Raw genomic sequence first — 17,417 nt, 5'->3', positions numbered from 1 at the left:
TTAATGATATGTTTTAGATGGCATTTCTTATACCTATCTTCAATAGACATATTCAGACAGTGTGATTGTAATAATCAAGTTTCAATCAAACCATACTTAGTATGACAAATATTGCATGAGATTGTAATGCAGGTATTCGTGCCCTTGATAAGGGGCTTAATTTGACTCCTGGCAGAGACAGAGAACCACTATTGATTTTTATATCAGAATGCAAAATAGCTCTTATTTGTCATGCACAAGGGAAATTGCTTCTTAATTAAAACTAAATAAAACACTCCAAGGCTTTATGCAGTAATGCAGAAAGTATCATGTTCTGTAGCAAATGTATTCTTATACAGGTCTGTAAAGGCTCAGTTGGCAATTATTTTTAACAAACTAAAACACTTCTTAAACAGCTGCTTAAAACTTCATTTGTCTGTATCCTGCCTGGAATGTTTGTAGAATTACTGTACTGCAAAGCTCACTTCTTGTTTTTCCCTCCTCCACAGCAAATGTCAAAGAAATATTTGAACAAACTACTATTCATCTTCAAATCCCCTTCAACTGGGACTGTGAATTCATTCGAATGCATTTTGGACATAACAGGAAGAAGCATCTTAACTATTCAGAGTTCACTCAGTTTCTTCAGGTCAGTTATTAACTTTCTTTTGAAGTACAATTGAAATGCAAATTTGTGTCTAACGTACTAATGCTATTACAAATTTTGAGCTTTTTCTGATAATGATAATCATTATCTGATATGGATTATCTACTGATACTGAAAGTTATGATGAACTGTTATTTCTCCATGCTGGTTCTCTAAGCAGTGTGTATGAATTTTGCTTTAACTTGAATCCTATAAAAAGGATAGGATTAAATATATTGTTTATGAAATTAACCCTTTTACTGATTGTTGTTAAATTGGATTGAGGGTCTGCTGCTTCTCTCAGAGGAATTTAATAGCAAAACTAACCCCAATCAGAGGTTACATCCTTAATATTACATCCTTAATATAACCAGTTGTTTTTTATCATATAGCCTCCCATGGAAATTTATTAAATTGTTTAACATTTCTTTAATTCTGTAAAGGTTATCTTAATACTTGCCCTGTTTTTTTTTTCTCACTAGTTGTCATGCATGCTACTACATTTGTGTTGGGAGTTTGGTCTTAAAACAGCCAACTTTGCAGGAGACTTATCTGCTTTTCTGAGATGTTGCTGAAGCACCCTCTAGGGATCAGGCTTTAACGGAACTCACTCCTAGAACTGGACTTTGTGCTAAGCCAAAAAGCTACAATTGAAACATATTATGCAATTGATCATTGCACTAGAAGGAAGTAAAGGAAGACAGCACTTACAAAGGATGGAGGAAGAGGAAAATAAGAGAAATACACATTATAATTCAGGAGAAAGGAATTTGCAAACTTGTGTAGGTAATTGCACTGAATTCAGTAAATTAATGTGCAGTGATCACCTCATGATGTTACTTTTCTTTTAGTTTTCTGCCTAGTAGGCCTGAAGAAAAACAGATGATGTACTTCTAAAGCTGACCTTTGATACAAAATAATTTTGGACACACGATTTAAGAGTAAGGAGTGGTAGATATGCTTTGATATCATCTGTAATTATTATCCAGGATAAAAGTAGATACACATCAGATCCTAGAAAAACATGTCTAATTAGGTAGGGTCTGAACTCTTTATTGTAAATGGAGATACTAGAGTTTGATATAGTCTTTTAAGGCTGCAGTATACCTTGATGTTACTTTCAAGCAAGAAACTGTGTCTCGACTTTGATACTACTTATTGTAAGCCATCTCAGGCACAAACTGGGGATTCTAGTGCAGAAGACAGATTGCTAGTGAGAAGCATCTTTTAGCTCAGAGCAAAGTGATAAATGTCTGTTTTGATTTTATGTTTACTGCTCCAAGGATGTTGTTGCTTAGGATACAGTAATGTTTTATGCTTATCATATAATAAACAAGACCCTTAGTATGGAAAGGTATCATGGACTGTGGTATTTTCAATATGTACATGAGTTGGCTGTTGTTGTCCCTCCTTTTAGATGTGATTGTTTTGTTTATTTCGTCTAACATTGTCCTGTGCGGTTTAAGGCTTGGATCAGAGCAGGCTTATTGCAACTTGATCTAGAAAACACTAAGGTTGCAAGACTTCAGCAATTAGTGTAGAGGTGATATAAGCTGATAACATGGCTATTATTTTAGCTGCTTCCACAAATCTGGATGACAGCTGAATGTGCTTTATTGTTTGCTTGAATAGAAGGAAACAACCTTTTCTAGACATAGAATTTAATAATCATTGCATCATTATTATCTTGAGGTTACGTTGCTGCAGTATGCTTTATATAACATTTTTGTTACAGATTGCAAAGGAGTTTTAAATTGCATGAAATGAATGACCATTTCTGTCAATACAGGAGATACCTGTTGGGAGCAGTCTACATCTATATTACATAATTTTCACTGTCTTCCTGTTTATTTTCAAGTATGACTTTTAATGAGTTAATTTATACTATCCCAATCATATTTAATCTTGGATATGTAAGAGGTCAGCTCACTTTGAGTCTTTAGGATCAATAGTTTCCCTAGCAGTTAAATATTTATGTAGTAAATTATAGTAGGCAGGACATAGGATCCTGATACATGAAGTTTATTTCTCAAATCAGTTTGTGAAAGATAATATTTATTTACAGTTGAATAGGGGCTTTTCTTTTACAGAGGAGTGCATCTGTGGATGGAATCAGTATGCAGGCTTCTTGCCTTAGTTTGGCTGGCCTTTAAGTTTAAACTACAGTGGTGTTGTGGTGGTCACACAGACAAATTCAGGCATGCTGTAAGAATCTGAAATTAATGGGAGTTTTGTGAACAGTAGGTTAGGGAATTTGGCTCTAATTTGCTGTTTCTGAATATTTCCTTCTAGGAGCTGCAGTCAGAACATGCGAGACAAGCCTTTGCATTGAAGGACAAAAGTAAAAGTGGTATGATTACTGGGCTGGACTTCAGTGACATCATGGTTACCCTTCGCTCACATATGCTAACTCCATTTGTGGAAGAAAATTTAGCTTCAGTAAGTGTGAAGAAAAGTGCCTTAAGTTAAGGGTTTAAAATCAAATTTGTTTAATAGCTGTAATTTTTAAAGTTGTTACTGCTGCTCTCCCACTTCATCTTCTCCCACCTGTTTATTACTGCCTTTGTGCTAGAGGTTACCACCTTCGTAATAGAGTGGACAGGGTGAAACATGGCAGCACTGCTTAGCTGCAGTAGTGGAAAAGTTTGGCAGCCTTTTTTACATGGTAACCATGCCATCGGAAGCAGTCTGAGTTTATTTGCTGTACTTTGCACTAAAGCAGGGCAAACTATACTTTGCACAGAAAGAATACTTATTTTGGCCAAAAGTATCTGATTTTTAGGTTTTGATATATGACAAATCTCAGAAGGAGGAGACTACTTACAGTTTTGTTCTTGCGTATGCACTTACGTTCATTTCTATTTGGAATAAGAGTTTGGAAAATCAGAATGTAGGTTCTAGAGGGACTATAGTTACAGCTGTGATAGTCTGACAAAACCTGTAGGTAAAGTAATAACATAAAAATTGTTATTTTATACTTTTATAAACTTTTACTTTTTATATACTATTTTTTAGAATATACTTTTACTTTATAACTTTTATGTTATTACTTTACCTACAGATCTTGCCTTGCCTAACTTGCCTAATAATACGGTATCTTGTCAAAGATTTCCATTAAATATTAACTTTAGACTTTGAAATAAAAAATTCTTGCTATATGCAATGGAAAAAGTCAGTGTCTTTATCTAAAGTAGTGTTTACATGCATTTGTCTATTATAATAATATTCAATGGCATATTTAGTGTGTATCAGATAAACTGAAAAATAGCCTAATTATATGATTTCCTGGTTGTTTCCCAACGTTGAATTTTTACCCACAAGGAAACAGTATCCTTTCTAATAATCCTTCCCTCGTGTTTCTATTAAAAAAAGCTTAAAAATAGCTTGAAATTACTAGAATAGAAGTATATCTTTAATTCTTTCATAATTTGCCCAAATGGATGTTCCTGTAATTTGTAATGAGCTGTTGCCAAAGGGCTTAAGGCACTTAACTGCATTCATTTAATTTTTTAAGGTGGCTGGTGGAACTGTTTCACATCAGGTCAGCTTCTCCTATTTCAATGCATTTAATGCCCTGTTGAATAACCTGGATCTTGTTAGGAAGATATACAGTAATATAGCAGGTACAAGGAAAGATGTTGAAGTTACAAAAGGTAAAGCATATTTCCTACATTTTACTCATTTTTTCAGTTCTGTCCAATTTGTAATCTGATGTTGCATATGGGTTAAGGCAAATCAGAGCCTGCAGTAGTATGCAAGGTTAGCCCTATTACGGAAGTGTTTAAAGGGTGATTTCTATCCTCACAGGCTAGTAATGATTTTCAGCTAGTTCATTAAAGAGAAGAATTGGGATTCTGGCAGGAGCCTTCTTGTTGTTATTAGTTTGAATGGATATCTTCAAAATAGTGTATTATTCAGGATTTTACCACTCCTTGAAGGGGATTAATGGTTGCTTAGAGAGAATAAGTAGCTGGGGAATGTGATAGAATGGGTTAAGTTTGAAAATCAATCATCAGTAATCTCCATGATGTTTTAGGTCTAGTTACTTTTATCCATGATTAAATCTTTTTCAAAAAAGGCTAATAATTTATAACTTTTTATAGTTTATTGGCCTGACTGTTTTAATGTAAAATTTATGTCTGTATATTGGACATAGTTAATTACTGTACATATGAAAGGTGGCCATAGTTCAGTCTGGCCACAGGCATGAGCAGATTGCTTTTGTAGCCATTTTATGACAGATTTTATTACCTGTATGGATGGAACCAGCGAAGGCCAAGTGTGGGTAAAAAGTGTGCCAAGCTCCTTTTTTTTTACTTCTTTGGTTTATGTTTGTATGCTCTGCATATCTTTTGTCCCTAAAGGAATCCTAAAAGAATGCATAAAATGCCTGTCCTGATCTCCAAACTGTGCTAACATATTGCCTAACTTTTTTTTTTTTTTTTTTTTTTTGGTGCAGATGCATAAATAGATCTTGCTTGGATTTGTGTGATGAAAAAGCTACTACATATTCTCTGTTCAAACTTGTTTACTGTAGCTTGCCGTTTATGTCAGGAACATGGCGGTAGTTTGGCTAGATGAACAGCTAAGCTTGGGGTCACTGAGAACTAGGGAAGAAAGAAACAGTGACATGATGGCAATAGATGAGTCAGTTGCCCTTAAAGCTGTAATTAACCATCCATTTGTTTTGCAGAACTTCAGAAACAAGAATCACAAATTGTGGGTGTGGTTTTATTAATCTTGCTAATATGAGGATTTTTGTTGACTTTGATGATGATTTCTTAGCGTAATTGAGAGTTGTGGAATCAAACTTGCTTGAGTTTCAAAGGCTGGTTCCAAGAAGGATTTTCTCCTAAATGTGCCTTTTTCCTTTGCATTTGGATTTTGCTTTGTGGTGATAGATCTCATTTTTATGGTATTAAAGTTACTTGTGAGCATTTAAAGAGGAAATTTGATAAATAACCCAATTGCTTTATTTCTCTTTCCCTTTCAAATCCAGAGGAATTTACCCATTCTGCAATTCGATTTGGACAAGTTACACCACTGGAAATAGATATTCTCTACCAACTTGCAGACTTATACAGTGTTACTGGGTAATTTATAATCAGTAATTCTATAATTTTGTGATCATTATATTGGTGTTTTCAGTGTGAAAACTATTAATTTTTATCTTTTTATTTTTAAGTTTTATTTTTATTTTGCATTCTGCTGTATTTTATTACAATAATTTATTCAATGTAAACTGTTTGGTACATGCATGTATTTTATGAGTGAATTTTGTACATCAAGCACAGTTACTACCTGTCATAAATACAGCATATAAAATAGCAGTATATGTAACTGTAGTCCCAAAAGGCTAGAATACACTGGTAGTATTAGCTTTAAGTATTGATGATGTTCTGAGTACATGTTTGCATGTGAAATGCTGGGGTGGGAGGAAGATACCTAAAAATTGTTTCGTTTGTGAATTATGTCCTTTATTACTGGTAAACAAGAATTCACTTCTGAATAATCCCAGCTCCTTTTACTTCCATTTGAGAACAACGAGAAGAGAACGTGCTTCTAATTCTAAGGATTCTTCATTGCAGTACAGCAGAATTCTTAGAAATACATATAAATATGATGGATGTTTTTTAAAATTAGGATGTATTCTGTAGAGTGTGGCCAGGAATACTTTATTGAATGTGCTTGATATTTTATCTAACTGTAATTTGTTTTCCTTGGCCTTGTGTGAAGGCGCTTAACTTTGGCAGATATTGAGAGAATAGCACCACTGGCTGAAGGTGCATTACCTTACAACTTGGCAGAACTGCAGAGGCAGGTAGGTGGGAGTGGTATATACAATAACATTTCTGAAGTTAAGTGAATGCTTATGTGTACTTGCATATGAAAAGTAAAAAGAATAGACTTTAAACAGATTTGTAGCATGTGAATCCTAGCAGACTTCCATATATGCTATATGTGTTGCAAGAAGGATAGAATTAGGACACAGTACTGAGTATGTTTCTAACTAGGATGGTAGGTGCCACACTGAAGGATGGCATGCTCACATAAAAGAATGTATAGGTACTTGGTTCTACTGTCAGTACTTTTGTTCATTCCTGAAAAGCCTTTCACTTCACTAAATAATCTAACCCCATAATAATAAAATTAATATTAGGTAGTAAAAAATACGAGTATTAAATGCAAGGCTTGTAAATATTTTCTTTCTTGAAAAATGGAGTGAAATGATTGGCTTAGCCATTTATCTAAAATGATTATTGAATTTTACTGTATTTGTTGGCTATGTGACCTACACAGTAGCAAGAGAATTCAACTTTATTGTGATTAATGAAAAAAATAGAATTAGAGGATGGAAAATACAAGAGTACATTGTTAACCCTCTGTTTCACCAGACCTTTATATTCAGATTTGCTAGCTTTGCCTTTATCACAACTTCCTTATTAAATGTGCAGTTGTATAGTATAGCAAAAGAGCCCCAGGCTGTCCAGTAGACTTTTGAATGTAGATTTGTTTCACGCTTTGGTTATTTTTACCACTGCCAGAACTAAAGATGTAGGACCAAACTTTATGCAAGGGTTCAGCTTCTGTTTAGAGTTTCCACCACAGTGACCTGGTACTGTAGTGCCCACTTCTCAGCAGTATAGCTTACAAGTTTGTATTAAAAATAAGTCTAAATTTTGGGGGGTCTCCACTGTATTTTTAGTTCAACATATAATTTGAGAGGTTTCCCTTTGCAAGCAGATCTGTCTAATACTAGTTAAGCTGTAATTTAAATTTTACCTTAAACTTGATCTGAAGTTCAACCTCAAGTAATGCTGATATTGATAGTAGCAACATGATGGGAAATCTCTTATGCTAGGCTGCTAATAGAAATAATTCTGTTCTACTCTATTCTGGATATATTCTATGAAAATAGTCTTTTCTGCAGCTTTTTGTAGATGACTGCTGTCACTAGAGTAACTCAAGGGGGATTAACTTGAGTGTTAATAATGTAAAGCTAATAATGCAGTCAAGACAATCCTTGAAACCATTATGTAGCAGATTCAGAAAGGAAGGCATATGTACTTGGTGAATTACATGGTTGCACAATCATAATATAAGTGGGCCAGTTGCACATTGTTATATATTATGAAAAACAAAGAAAAAAATGTAGGATCTGATCTTAAATGTTGCTGTTGCACAATCTTATCTATTTTTACTCTTAGAGCTTTATAAGAAAGTGCAATTTCATGTAGAGCTGTACGTCCTCAAGTAAACTTTACAAGAAAATACGGTAAAACTGATGTTCATCTGAACCAAAACTTTTTGCTCCAAGGATGTCTCCATATCCCATTTCTCCCTATAATATATGAAGAGAAGAAGTAGGATGCCTAATTCTTTAGCTCTTGTATGAGCATATTCCATCCATGATTGATAGTTCTGACTAAGTATATCTCTGTGTACTCAGTAGAGAAGTATAATTTTTCTTTCTGAAGGTTCACATTTTCTTACAATGTCTAAATTATTCCAATTGTCTCTCTCTCCATCTATTTCAGGAACTTATGGGGTGTCTATCAAGACATCCAAGGGCTCTGATTCCCAAGTGGGCATAGCCTTGTTTAGGCTGGCTGCTGCTCCTGGCTGCCCCCACTGCCTTTGGTACAAAGACAGCTGAGCTTCTTATGAATCAACTGCTGAGCTGCTGCATCTGGTAGTTCAGCATTTACGGCAAACTGAAGTTGGTGATGACTGGTATTAATATTCTGCTGGCATATGGCAGTCATTCAGCAACTGATTCCCAATGGCTTGTTGGGGCAGGACAGACAGCTGGCAGTAGTAACTTGGTCAGCCGCTGCAAGCTACACTGTCTCCCTTCACTAGGCAAAGTCCAAAGGCTTCATCTGGGAAAGGTGAAATTCAGGTCCTCTACTCTGGTGATGGCAGTGACAGGTAGTGCTGCTGTCAGATGTTCTGAGATGAAGGAGGCAGTGCAGTGAAAAAAGCACCTGTGCCTAGTTTGCCATGTGAATGGCCTGTATTTGCCAATGGATGAGGGAGTCCAGGAGTCTATCTGCAAATGAAAGTTTGTGTGTATAAAATCCTCTATTTCTCAGCTCACTTTGTATGTGTGTTACAAAGAGATTCCTTTAAGTAGTTGTATCCACTAAAAAATTCCATGATATGTGTCAGAGACAGGGAAATCTTCAATTAGTTCAGCTGCAATGGTTGAATAATTGTCCTATACAGATTATTGCAAGCCTTCAAAAGAATGCCTAATTGCATTATGGTCTTACAAGCTATGTGGGATTTTGCATGTATATTGATTACTCTTTATGACATATGGATTTGGTCATTCAGTTGTCTTTCAAACAAATTGCTCTGAAACAGTGTCCAGCCTGTTCTTAATGTTCCTGTTCTGTTGTCCTTAGGGGATTAGACACATCTGAGCTAATGAAATACACATCCAAAACCTACTTAGTGGTAACAGTTTTTCTATGGATTCCAGAAGACAAGAAGGATGGCATGGATTAGTGCAGGAATGTGGATACAGCATTTATCCAGTTTAATGAGAAATATTTCTGACAATATTTCTTAATTGTATTCCAAAGTGCCAACTTTGGTTTTAATTAGTGTCTTTGTGGCTCTCACTCACCTTTCTGAGTAGACTGTTAGGAGACATAATGCTAATCTGTTTTGTTTTACACTTTGTTTTACACTGCAGTTTGTACCTTGACATTGCTATAAATGAGCTCATTGAAAAAAAAATTCGCTCATCATTCGCGTAGAACATATACTCTTCACACTCTTGGAGTAATACTTTCTGCTCTCAACCAATTCTATGTTCTGTGTTAAAAATGCACATCAGAAAGTAAAGTCATTTCATTTTCTTTGTTTCATAAGGAACAGTCCTGTGCTGGACCTTATCCTAAGTGAAACTTGCATTATCTTATTTAACTGTATTGATGCAATGAAAGATATGCTATTGTGAAAGTGAGAATATCATTCCTGTGAGGTCCAGCTGTCCCTGGAAAATGAAAACAGCTCTGTAATCATTTTTATATAATTTTAAAATCCCTTCTTAAAGGAAAATCTAAATTTTAACATAAACTCAGACTGTCTTTGTAGACTTGGTAGAAATGGAAATCAGTCTGCTTTCAACCATGTTTACTTTATTGTCAATTTTTTCATTGTGTAAGATTTTCTTAAAGCCTAGCAGCTGAGTATACCATGGGGATGACAGCTACAGTAATTTTCTGTTTATAAATATTCATGATTTGAAAGCTATAGCATTAATTATATTCATTTACATATCCATCTGAACGCGCAAGTAAACTGCAAACTTTGTGAACACTTATTTAATAATATAAAAGTGACATTTCCTTCACAAAGAATTTGAGTTCTAACATCCGGTGACGTATTCATTAGGATTTATGTCTGAATGTAATGCTCTGATTTTGATGAGAGCTCTGTGGAGCTTAGAAGAAAATGAATAGCTTAAAAAGCTAAAATGAAACAGGTGTGCTAAAATAGGATAAAATTTTTGTGAAATGAAGAACCAGTCCTGTTTCTAAGTCTTTTGGGGCATTGTTATTACGTATGTGTTTTATTTTTATGAATCAAAAGAGATAACTTTGCATTTTGGAATTTATTTTTGTGTCTTTTTTGTTTTTATTGTGTTTTTTTTAATCTGGAAAATCTAATGTTTTAAGAATAGTGGGGAAATTCTTCAGATTAAGTGTTTCTCATTGCTTATAAAGGTAATACAATTGACCTATTCTTTTTTAAAGAAACTGTTGCATATGCACAGTTTATGATTTTGGTTCTATTGAGAATTTTTCTATTCTTTTCTGGTAAGCTGTATTGCTGGGGAAGGAAAATGTCTCATGGAAGGAAAGGATGGTAGCTGTGTCCTAATCCTTCTATGCTGTGGAAAAACTGTGTAAAAATATAATTTGTGTTTTTCTAAGTAGTGATCCCACATCTTAATCTCTTAGGCCTTTGTCCTGCATGGTGTACATACAGCGTGAGAGTGTACAGTAGTAGCCAGTTTGTGCGTATCCAGTATGATATCTGTACAAATAGCGTTGCTTATGGTGAGGTATGTGCTGTCTTACTATGCATATTTCACTTTCAAGAACTTCAATAAGCTGAACATAACTGAAGTAGCTTTGGTGAGTTAGCTGTAAGAATCCTTGTGGAATATTTATAATATGCACCAGAGCACTGCTTTTCTGTAACATTCTGAGGTCTATATAAATTCCAGCTGTGCTGTTAGGATTGCATCTGCTAAGTTGCTTTTAAGAAAAAAAGATGTTCATGGTTGGGAGATCTGCTTCAATATGCGCTTCAGCAATTAATACTTTGGCCATTTATATAACCACAGACAAGCTATTGTGTACAGTAGAAGTTCTTCTCTAGTTCCCTTATTTATGTTTGGAAGAGAATTTGGCCCATTTTGCATACTTTTCAGTGCAAGTCTGTGAAGACTCACATCTTTTTTATCAGTTACCTTGTATCTAATAACTTCATCTAATAGTATGATTATGAGTCTCTGCAAATATTTTCCATGCAGGCTTGTATTTATTTAAAACTCTAAGACTAGTGTATGTGATGGAAGTGAGTGAGGTCATCACTGGGTCTGTAAATTATCAACCTTCTGCGAAGGTCTTGTGGAGAATAGTTTGAGGAGTAATTGACTTTTTTCCTTGTTTTGAAGGTATTTAACGTCATGTTTATGCCGTGTATTAATGTGTATGTGATCTTAAAATATGCAGTGTGTTGACAGATGCTACCAGTGAGATTCTGAATTCCACTTCAGGTATAAAATTTTGTTGGAGCCAAAAGGGGTTCTGTGCCTTACAAATTAAAGGCAACAAAATGGAAAGTAGCAAAGTTGATCTGTGTTTGTGTGTGTATACTTTACCTTAAACATAATTGTTTTGGTTAAACAAGGAATTTGGAAGGAAGAATGTTTTATGGGAATTATATTTGAGAAATATGCTTCATCCATTAGTTATACAGTCTTTTCCATTTTTTTTCTTCCTTAACATAAAGCTACCCATTTTTATCAGATTCTTTCTGTAACATTAAAAAAGCCAATTCATAGGCATCTTCATTTTTCCCGTGCAGTTTTCCAAGCATTTATTTTTTTCCTTTTCCCCACACAGCAATCTTTTGGAGAGGTAGGCAGGCCTATCTGGCTCCAGGTAGCTGAGTCAGCTTACAGGTTCACTTTGGGCTCAATTGCTGGAGGTGAGTGATATATTGGGTTTTTTTTTTCAAGCCTGGGTTAGTGTAACAATACCTTGCTAGACTACTTGAGATCATCTGAGGTGCTTTTCTTACTCATACATGTGAAGAATTGTCAGGTGGTACCACTTTTGGTGGTTCCATTCCCTCTCTTCCTTTATCCCTTCTGTTCTAGTATCCCTCTCCTTCCTCTGAAACTCTGCTCACTGCAGTTATAAATTTCCTTGCTGGTAATTCTGATTGCTTGTTTTTTGGATTGGTTTCCTTTGATCTACATACCACATTTTACGTAATAGACTAATCCATTCTCCTTGAGACTTTTTTCTAGATCTCCAGGATTGTTCTTACTTCCAACCCATGAGAGATCTTATCATCTTATGTATTCTAAATAGTGTTTAAGTAAATGTTGTAGAAAATCATAATAATGATTATATACTACACCATCATAGATATTGCAGAACTAATACTCCAAGTGCTTTCTTATAGCTGTTGGTGCTACTGCAGTATACCCCATAGACCTGGTGAAGACTCGTATGCAGAATCAACGCTCCTCTGGTGCAGTTGTAGGAGAGTTGATGTATAAAAACAGCTTTGACTGCTTTAAAAAAGTTTTGCGTTTTGAAGGCTTTTTTGGTCTTTACAGAGGTAAGTGAATAAAGTACGTAAGTCAGGGATTTTCTTTCTTTTTTTTTAATACTTCAAAAGCTAGTCTCATATGGGAAAACTAGGAAACTTGATGCCATGTATGACTTTGCTTCTGTTTCACATAGCTGAATAATTATTTTTCCTTGAGCACTGTTCATTGTAAAAAATTGCTGGGATGAACTAGGCCTTTTTTTTTGCTTTGTTACTGCTTTGTTCCTTGTTTCTTATATTGTTTAAAGTCCTAAATTCTGTGATATTAGTGTTGTGGGCATGATTGTTATCTCACAAATCAAGGATTGTGACTTTAGACTGGAGGCAAACATCAGGAACAGATTAGCCTCTAAGGAATGAAGACCCACCTTAATGCAAAAATGTTTATTGAAGAGAGGACAAAACTATGAGACAGTCATTTTGAAATGTTACTGTTAAACAGGATGTCAGAATTTTGTGCCTTGTACTTCTGCAAGCAGTGGGACTTGCTTTATGAGTTTATCCTGTGAACAAGCAATTGCAGCCTATTATTGTATTATGTTGTTCTGTTTTACTTTAAAGCATACAAAATGGAACTTATAAAAGTTGTAATTTGAAAAAAGAAAAGAACTCCTCTAAACTACAGGTTAAAAAGTTGAAGCAACTTTTTATCAGTTTTATCAGTTAAATAAAAAGCTATCTTAGCTCTTGTTTTAGCTTAGTAGCATGGTGTGAAAGGGTTTTTTTCACATCAGTAAGATGACATACATAATAGGTACATGCTAGTCAGACCTCTGAAAATTATATTTAATTGAATTCTCTATTCTTCATTGTCATTTAACATAACTTAATGAAGAACACAATTTTCATAAGGAACAGTAAAGTGTTTGTTAACCTGCACACTTTTTTTTCTTGTTGGACCAAAGTCATTCACTTCTCTGACGGTCACAGCTTGTTTTTTCTGCACTGCAATGTGTTCTGTTCGGGAAGACATTGGTCAGCATCAATTTACTTTAAAGACAATATCTGAGAACTTTTTGCATTTAAAATTCTGTGGATTCTGACTAAGAGTTTTTAGTAATCTCACAAGAGTTTTCAATACAAGTGAACAGAGGGAGGAATATGTTGGTAAAAATGCCAGTGAAATAGATGCAACCTATGTGAGTTATGTCTCATTGATAAATCACTTTCCTTTTCTGTTGCTGTATCTTTCAAAAAGCATATACTCCTTGAGTTACATTTATGATTGCATTTAAAAATTCATGATTTCTTATTCACATCTTAATCACTGAGAGTACTCTTTTTTTCCCCCTCCTTTTATTTCCCCAACCACACAGTTTTGCATAGAAGCTTCTGGAACTGATCATCTGTGATTTTTAGTTTTGTTTTCTACCACTGTGAAATCAAAGATGATTCCATTGATGAGTTAAAAACAGTGCTTTGTATTTGAGGAAAAAATGTGCTTGTTTTAAAGAATGTCATCTTGTTGAACTTTTTTTTTTAAATAATTGTCTTTAAGAATGTTTAATAGTGTAATAGGTTCATGTGGCTCTTTTGAAAATGTTACACTTAATGGTCACCATGTAACTAAGGAGTTGGACTCATAGAGTTAGATTGTCTCCAGAAGTATATTAAACTGGAAGTATAGAAACATTTACGTTATAAGAAAGGAGCTGACTGTGGATCTGTACCTAGGTTCTTATATGCCATAGTTGGATTATCTTAATTGTATTCTAATATAACAGTACAATATAGTTGTTTACCATACAATTATGAAAGCAGATTTGTATACATGCTGGAAAAAGTCCTTCAGATTTTTTAAGGAAAACTTGTTTTTTGGTCAAGAAATCCATGACACTAAGATCCTGGCATCCAACTCCTGAATTAGTTATGAAGTATTTTCTAGGCTCCCTCACTAGAACATGCAGAATTCCAAGTTCTCTGGATTGCACAATGTGTGTGTGCAGCGTGCTTAGCAGCCCATAAAAGGCAGAAGTGGGGGGGGATTGTCTGGTGGTGTTTTGTCTAGTAGTTTTGGTTTTTTAAAGTGTAGGCGCTGCAGAGCTTGATTTTCTTTTCATGCTAGATCAGAGATTCAAGCTGGGAGGGCAGCATTTCTTTTTGTTATTGTCAACCTTTCTTTGTATTTAATAACTACCTTTCCTCGGCATAGTAAGTCTGTAAATCACACAGAAAGTACTGTGTTGGAAGAAAACACTACGCTGCATATATTAGCCACTGCTCCTTCTTTTTAGGTACATTTGCTCTGAGCTTCCTTTTAAGGAAGTAGTATAAAAATTATACAGACTGAGTAGTTTGGGAAATTCTGAACATCCTTTATGAATTTTTAGCTATTATTCTTTTCACTTAAAGAATAGTGGAAAGCTACATTATTACAGTTTTAGTGACATTATTGGATATAATTAGCATGCAATTTTTTGATAGTTAATTGACAAACACCCTAACAAACTAATATTCCTAAACCATGGAATAATGTTAAGAAATTAACACTACCATGAAAATTAAGCCTTTAAGTTTTGTAGTCTATGCATATGCCCAAATGACTGTGGAGAAAATAGATTTGAAAAGAACAGATGCTGCTATAATCTTGTATGTTAGGAAGTTAAGACTGCCATCTACTGATTTTTCTCTTAAATCTATTAGTTCCTAGAAAGGTTTATGTGCGTTTGTCAAATGACAGTTCATTCTGATAGTAGCCTATTTTCCAGAGGCAAGAGCCTTCTCAAAATCATTCCATCCACTAATGCTTCCTCTTCATGGGATAAAAATACTTAGTAGTAATAGAGTTTTAAGTTCGTGTTACCATGTTGTACTGAACAAGTAAAAATCCGCTATATCCTTAGCTGGCTGTAACCTCCAGAAAATTCAGGTTAGTGAGTCAAGTAGAAGTAATTTGATAATTTATCATAGTCACCTTCTGCATGTCCCAAACCAGTCTCATAAACACAGGATAACATCTATATGGTTGAAGTAATGCAAATGCTGTGCTGTGTTGTACTTACAGAACAAATGAATTTATACTGAATATTTCTTCAATCCAACTTTTTCCCTAGTTCTAGATTCATATGTCCCCATTTTAATAGCTTACATAACAACTTATAAATGAACATGTTAGAATATGTTATTATTTAGTGAAATAATATTAGCATGTGAGTTAAACAGAATATAGCTGTTTTATCTTGTTAAGTAGGACTGGAAAGAACAGCGCTTGCCTGTGTAAATGCCGTTCTGCTTAAATGTTTAACAGAGTATTTTAATTCAAATCTTTTTTGAAAATAAGTCTATTTTCAAACCCAGCTGAGTAGTGAAATAACTCAGTTATGTGTTTAATGGGAAGGAATCAAACCATTTAGAGATTATTCTTTGGTGACATGTAAGACATGCTTTTGAAAAGAAAAGGTCACTATTTTTAATGTGCTGCAATGATAAAAATTGTTTGATGTTTTTGCATATCTCAGAATTACCCTCCTATTAAAAAATTCATTGAAAGAGTTATGGGAAAATTATATTAAGAGGCTGAAGAACTCCAGTCAAGTCACCTTTTATCTGAATAGACACATCCAAGGTGTATATTTGGTCCTTCTTACCCCTATCTTTTTCTGTATAGCAACAGTATCAGGCTTCACATGGTTGTGGAAGGCAGCTATGGGCACCCTTTTCATTGCTGTTTCAACAGAAATCTTAATATAAAAGTGTATAGGTATGCATTTAACATGCAGTGCTCTAGCAGCCTCACATGCATAACTGCAAGCCACTTCAAAGGATATCCCATGTGCAGAAAGGCATTTCTGTAGAGCTCTAATAAATACTAATTTCTGTATTAGGAAGATAATGTTGCCTTATGATGTCTTTGTTTCTATAGGCTTGTTACCACAGCTGATAGGTGTTGCTCCAGAAAAGGCTATTAAGCTAACTGTACGTATCTTTTTTTTTGTTTTCTGGCTTCCTTTTGTTTGTTAACATACACAGGATTTATTTCCTAAAATGTGTGAAAGATGACCACTTACAAGTACGCTAATAAATATGGTTACAAATATACTTTATATATGATAATAAGGAGGAAAAATAACAAAAAAAATTTGTAATGTATTGTATCTTTATTAGGTTAACGATTTTGTCAGAGATAAATTTACTAAGAGAGACGGTTCCATTCCACTGCCTGCAGAGATCCTTGCTGGAGGTTGTGTAAGTATCAGTCCTCTACTTTGTTCCTAGGAAAAATTGATTCTCAGTCATGTGCAGTACAGTTGGAATGACAGTTAATGTGCGTGCTCTGTGAACAGAGCTGTTGTTTTCCTCAAATTCACAAGAACTGAAAAAGTTATTTCTCTATTTAGAAAACTTTGCATACATCTGAATTGAGTTCCCTTGGAATTACATGCTTGAACAACTTTTTTTGGCCCAGTTTCTAACCTGTGGTATCAGCGGTTGTATTCACAAAAGGGATTTCAGCATAACTAAAGAGCGGGTGCCTCTTCTCCCTTTCCACATTTATGCTTGATTGGTGTTAATGGTTAGTGTGGGAAGATATAGGTAGTCCTTGACATATTATAGAAATTATGTTTGAGGTTCCTCCCCCTCTCCTGCCAAAAAGCTAGAATGGTTTTTAAAAACTATTCCTTCCTAAAGATTTTTAAAAGGAAAGAAATATGCTCTTTAACTTGCTATATGTAAAAACTACCTCTTCATGAAAATGCGGAAAAACTAAATAATGTAGCTTTATCTCTCAGCTAAAAGTCTAAGTGAATTTTCTGTTTAATTACTTCATATAAAATTTAGCTACTTTACTCCAGATGCCAACTACATCCTTTATGTCAATACAGTATGAAAACTTGAGTTTTCATTGAGAATGAGGGCTATAATTCAGTAGATCTCTAAGCTATCTCTAAGTGGTTTGAATTGATATTGATAGAATTTTTTTGTG

The 17,417-nt window shown here is 34.6% G+C and overlaps 1 protein-coding gene across 8 annotated transcripts in view; it reads left to right on the top strand.

The window, feature by feature from the left end:
• SLC25A12 (solute carrier family 25 member 12) overlaps positions 1-17,417 on the top strand; it is an 87,941-nt gene that overhangs the window by 56,428 nt on the left and 14,096 nt on the right. For 7 of the 8 annotated variants that reach the window (XM_064514950.1, XM_026093201.2, XM_064514949.1 and 4 more), the window contains 9 exons: positions 489-628; positions 2,918-3,064; positions 4,140-4,278; positions 5,625-5,718; positions 6,362-6,446; positions 11,776-11,860; positions 12,344-12,502; positions 16,356-16,408; positions 16,598-16,678. In XM_064514950.1, coding sequence (XP_064371020.1) covers positions 489-628; positions 2,918-3,064; positions 4,140-4,278; positions 5,625-5,718; positions 6,362-6,446; positions 11,776-11,860; positions 12,344-12,502; positions 16,356-16,408; positions 16,598-16,678 — 983 coding nt within the window. Of the gene's footprint in view, positions 1-488; positions 629-1,197; positions 1,408-2,917; positions 3,065-4,139; positions 4,279-5,624; positions 5,719-6,361; positions 6,447-11,775; positions 11,861-12,343; positions 12,503-16,355; positions 16,409-16,597; positions 16,679-17,417 lie in introns of those variants that run through there. The other variant, XM_026093219.2, reaches the window with a different exon arrangement.

This window comes from Dromaius novaehollandiae, chromosome 7 (assembly GCF_036370855.1).
Source record: "Dromaius novaehollandiae isolate bDroNov1 chromosome 7, bDroNov1.hap1, whole genome shotgun sequence".
Classification (NCBI taxonomy): domain Eukaryota; kingdom Metazoa; phylum Chordata; class Aves; order Casuariiformes; family Dromaiidae; genus Dromaius; species Dromaius novaehollandiae.
This window is presented reverse-complemented; position numbering and strand designations above follow the sequence as displayed.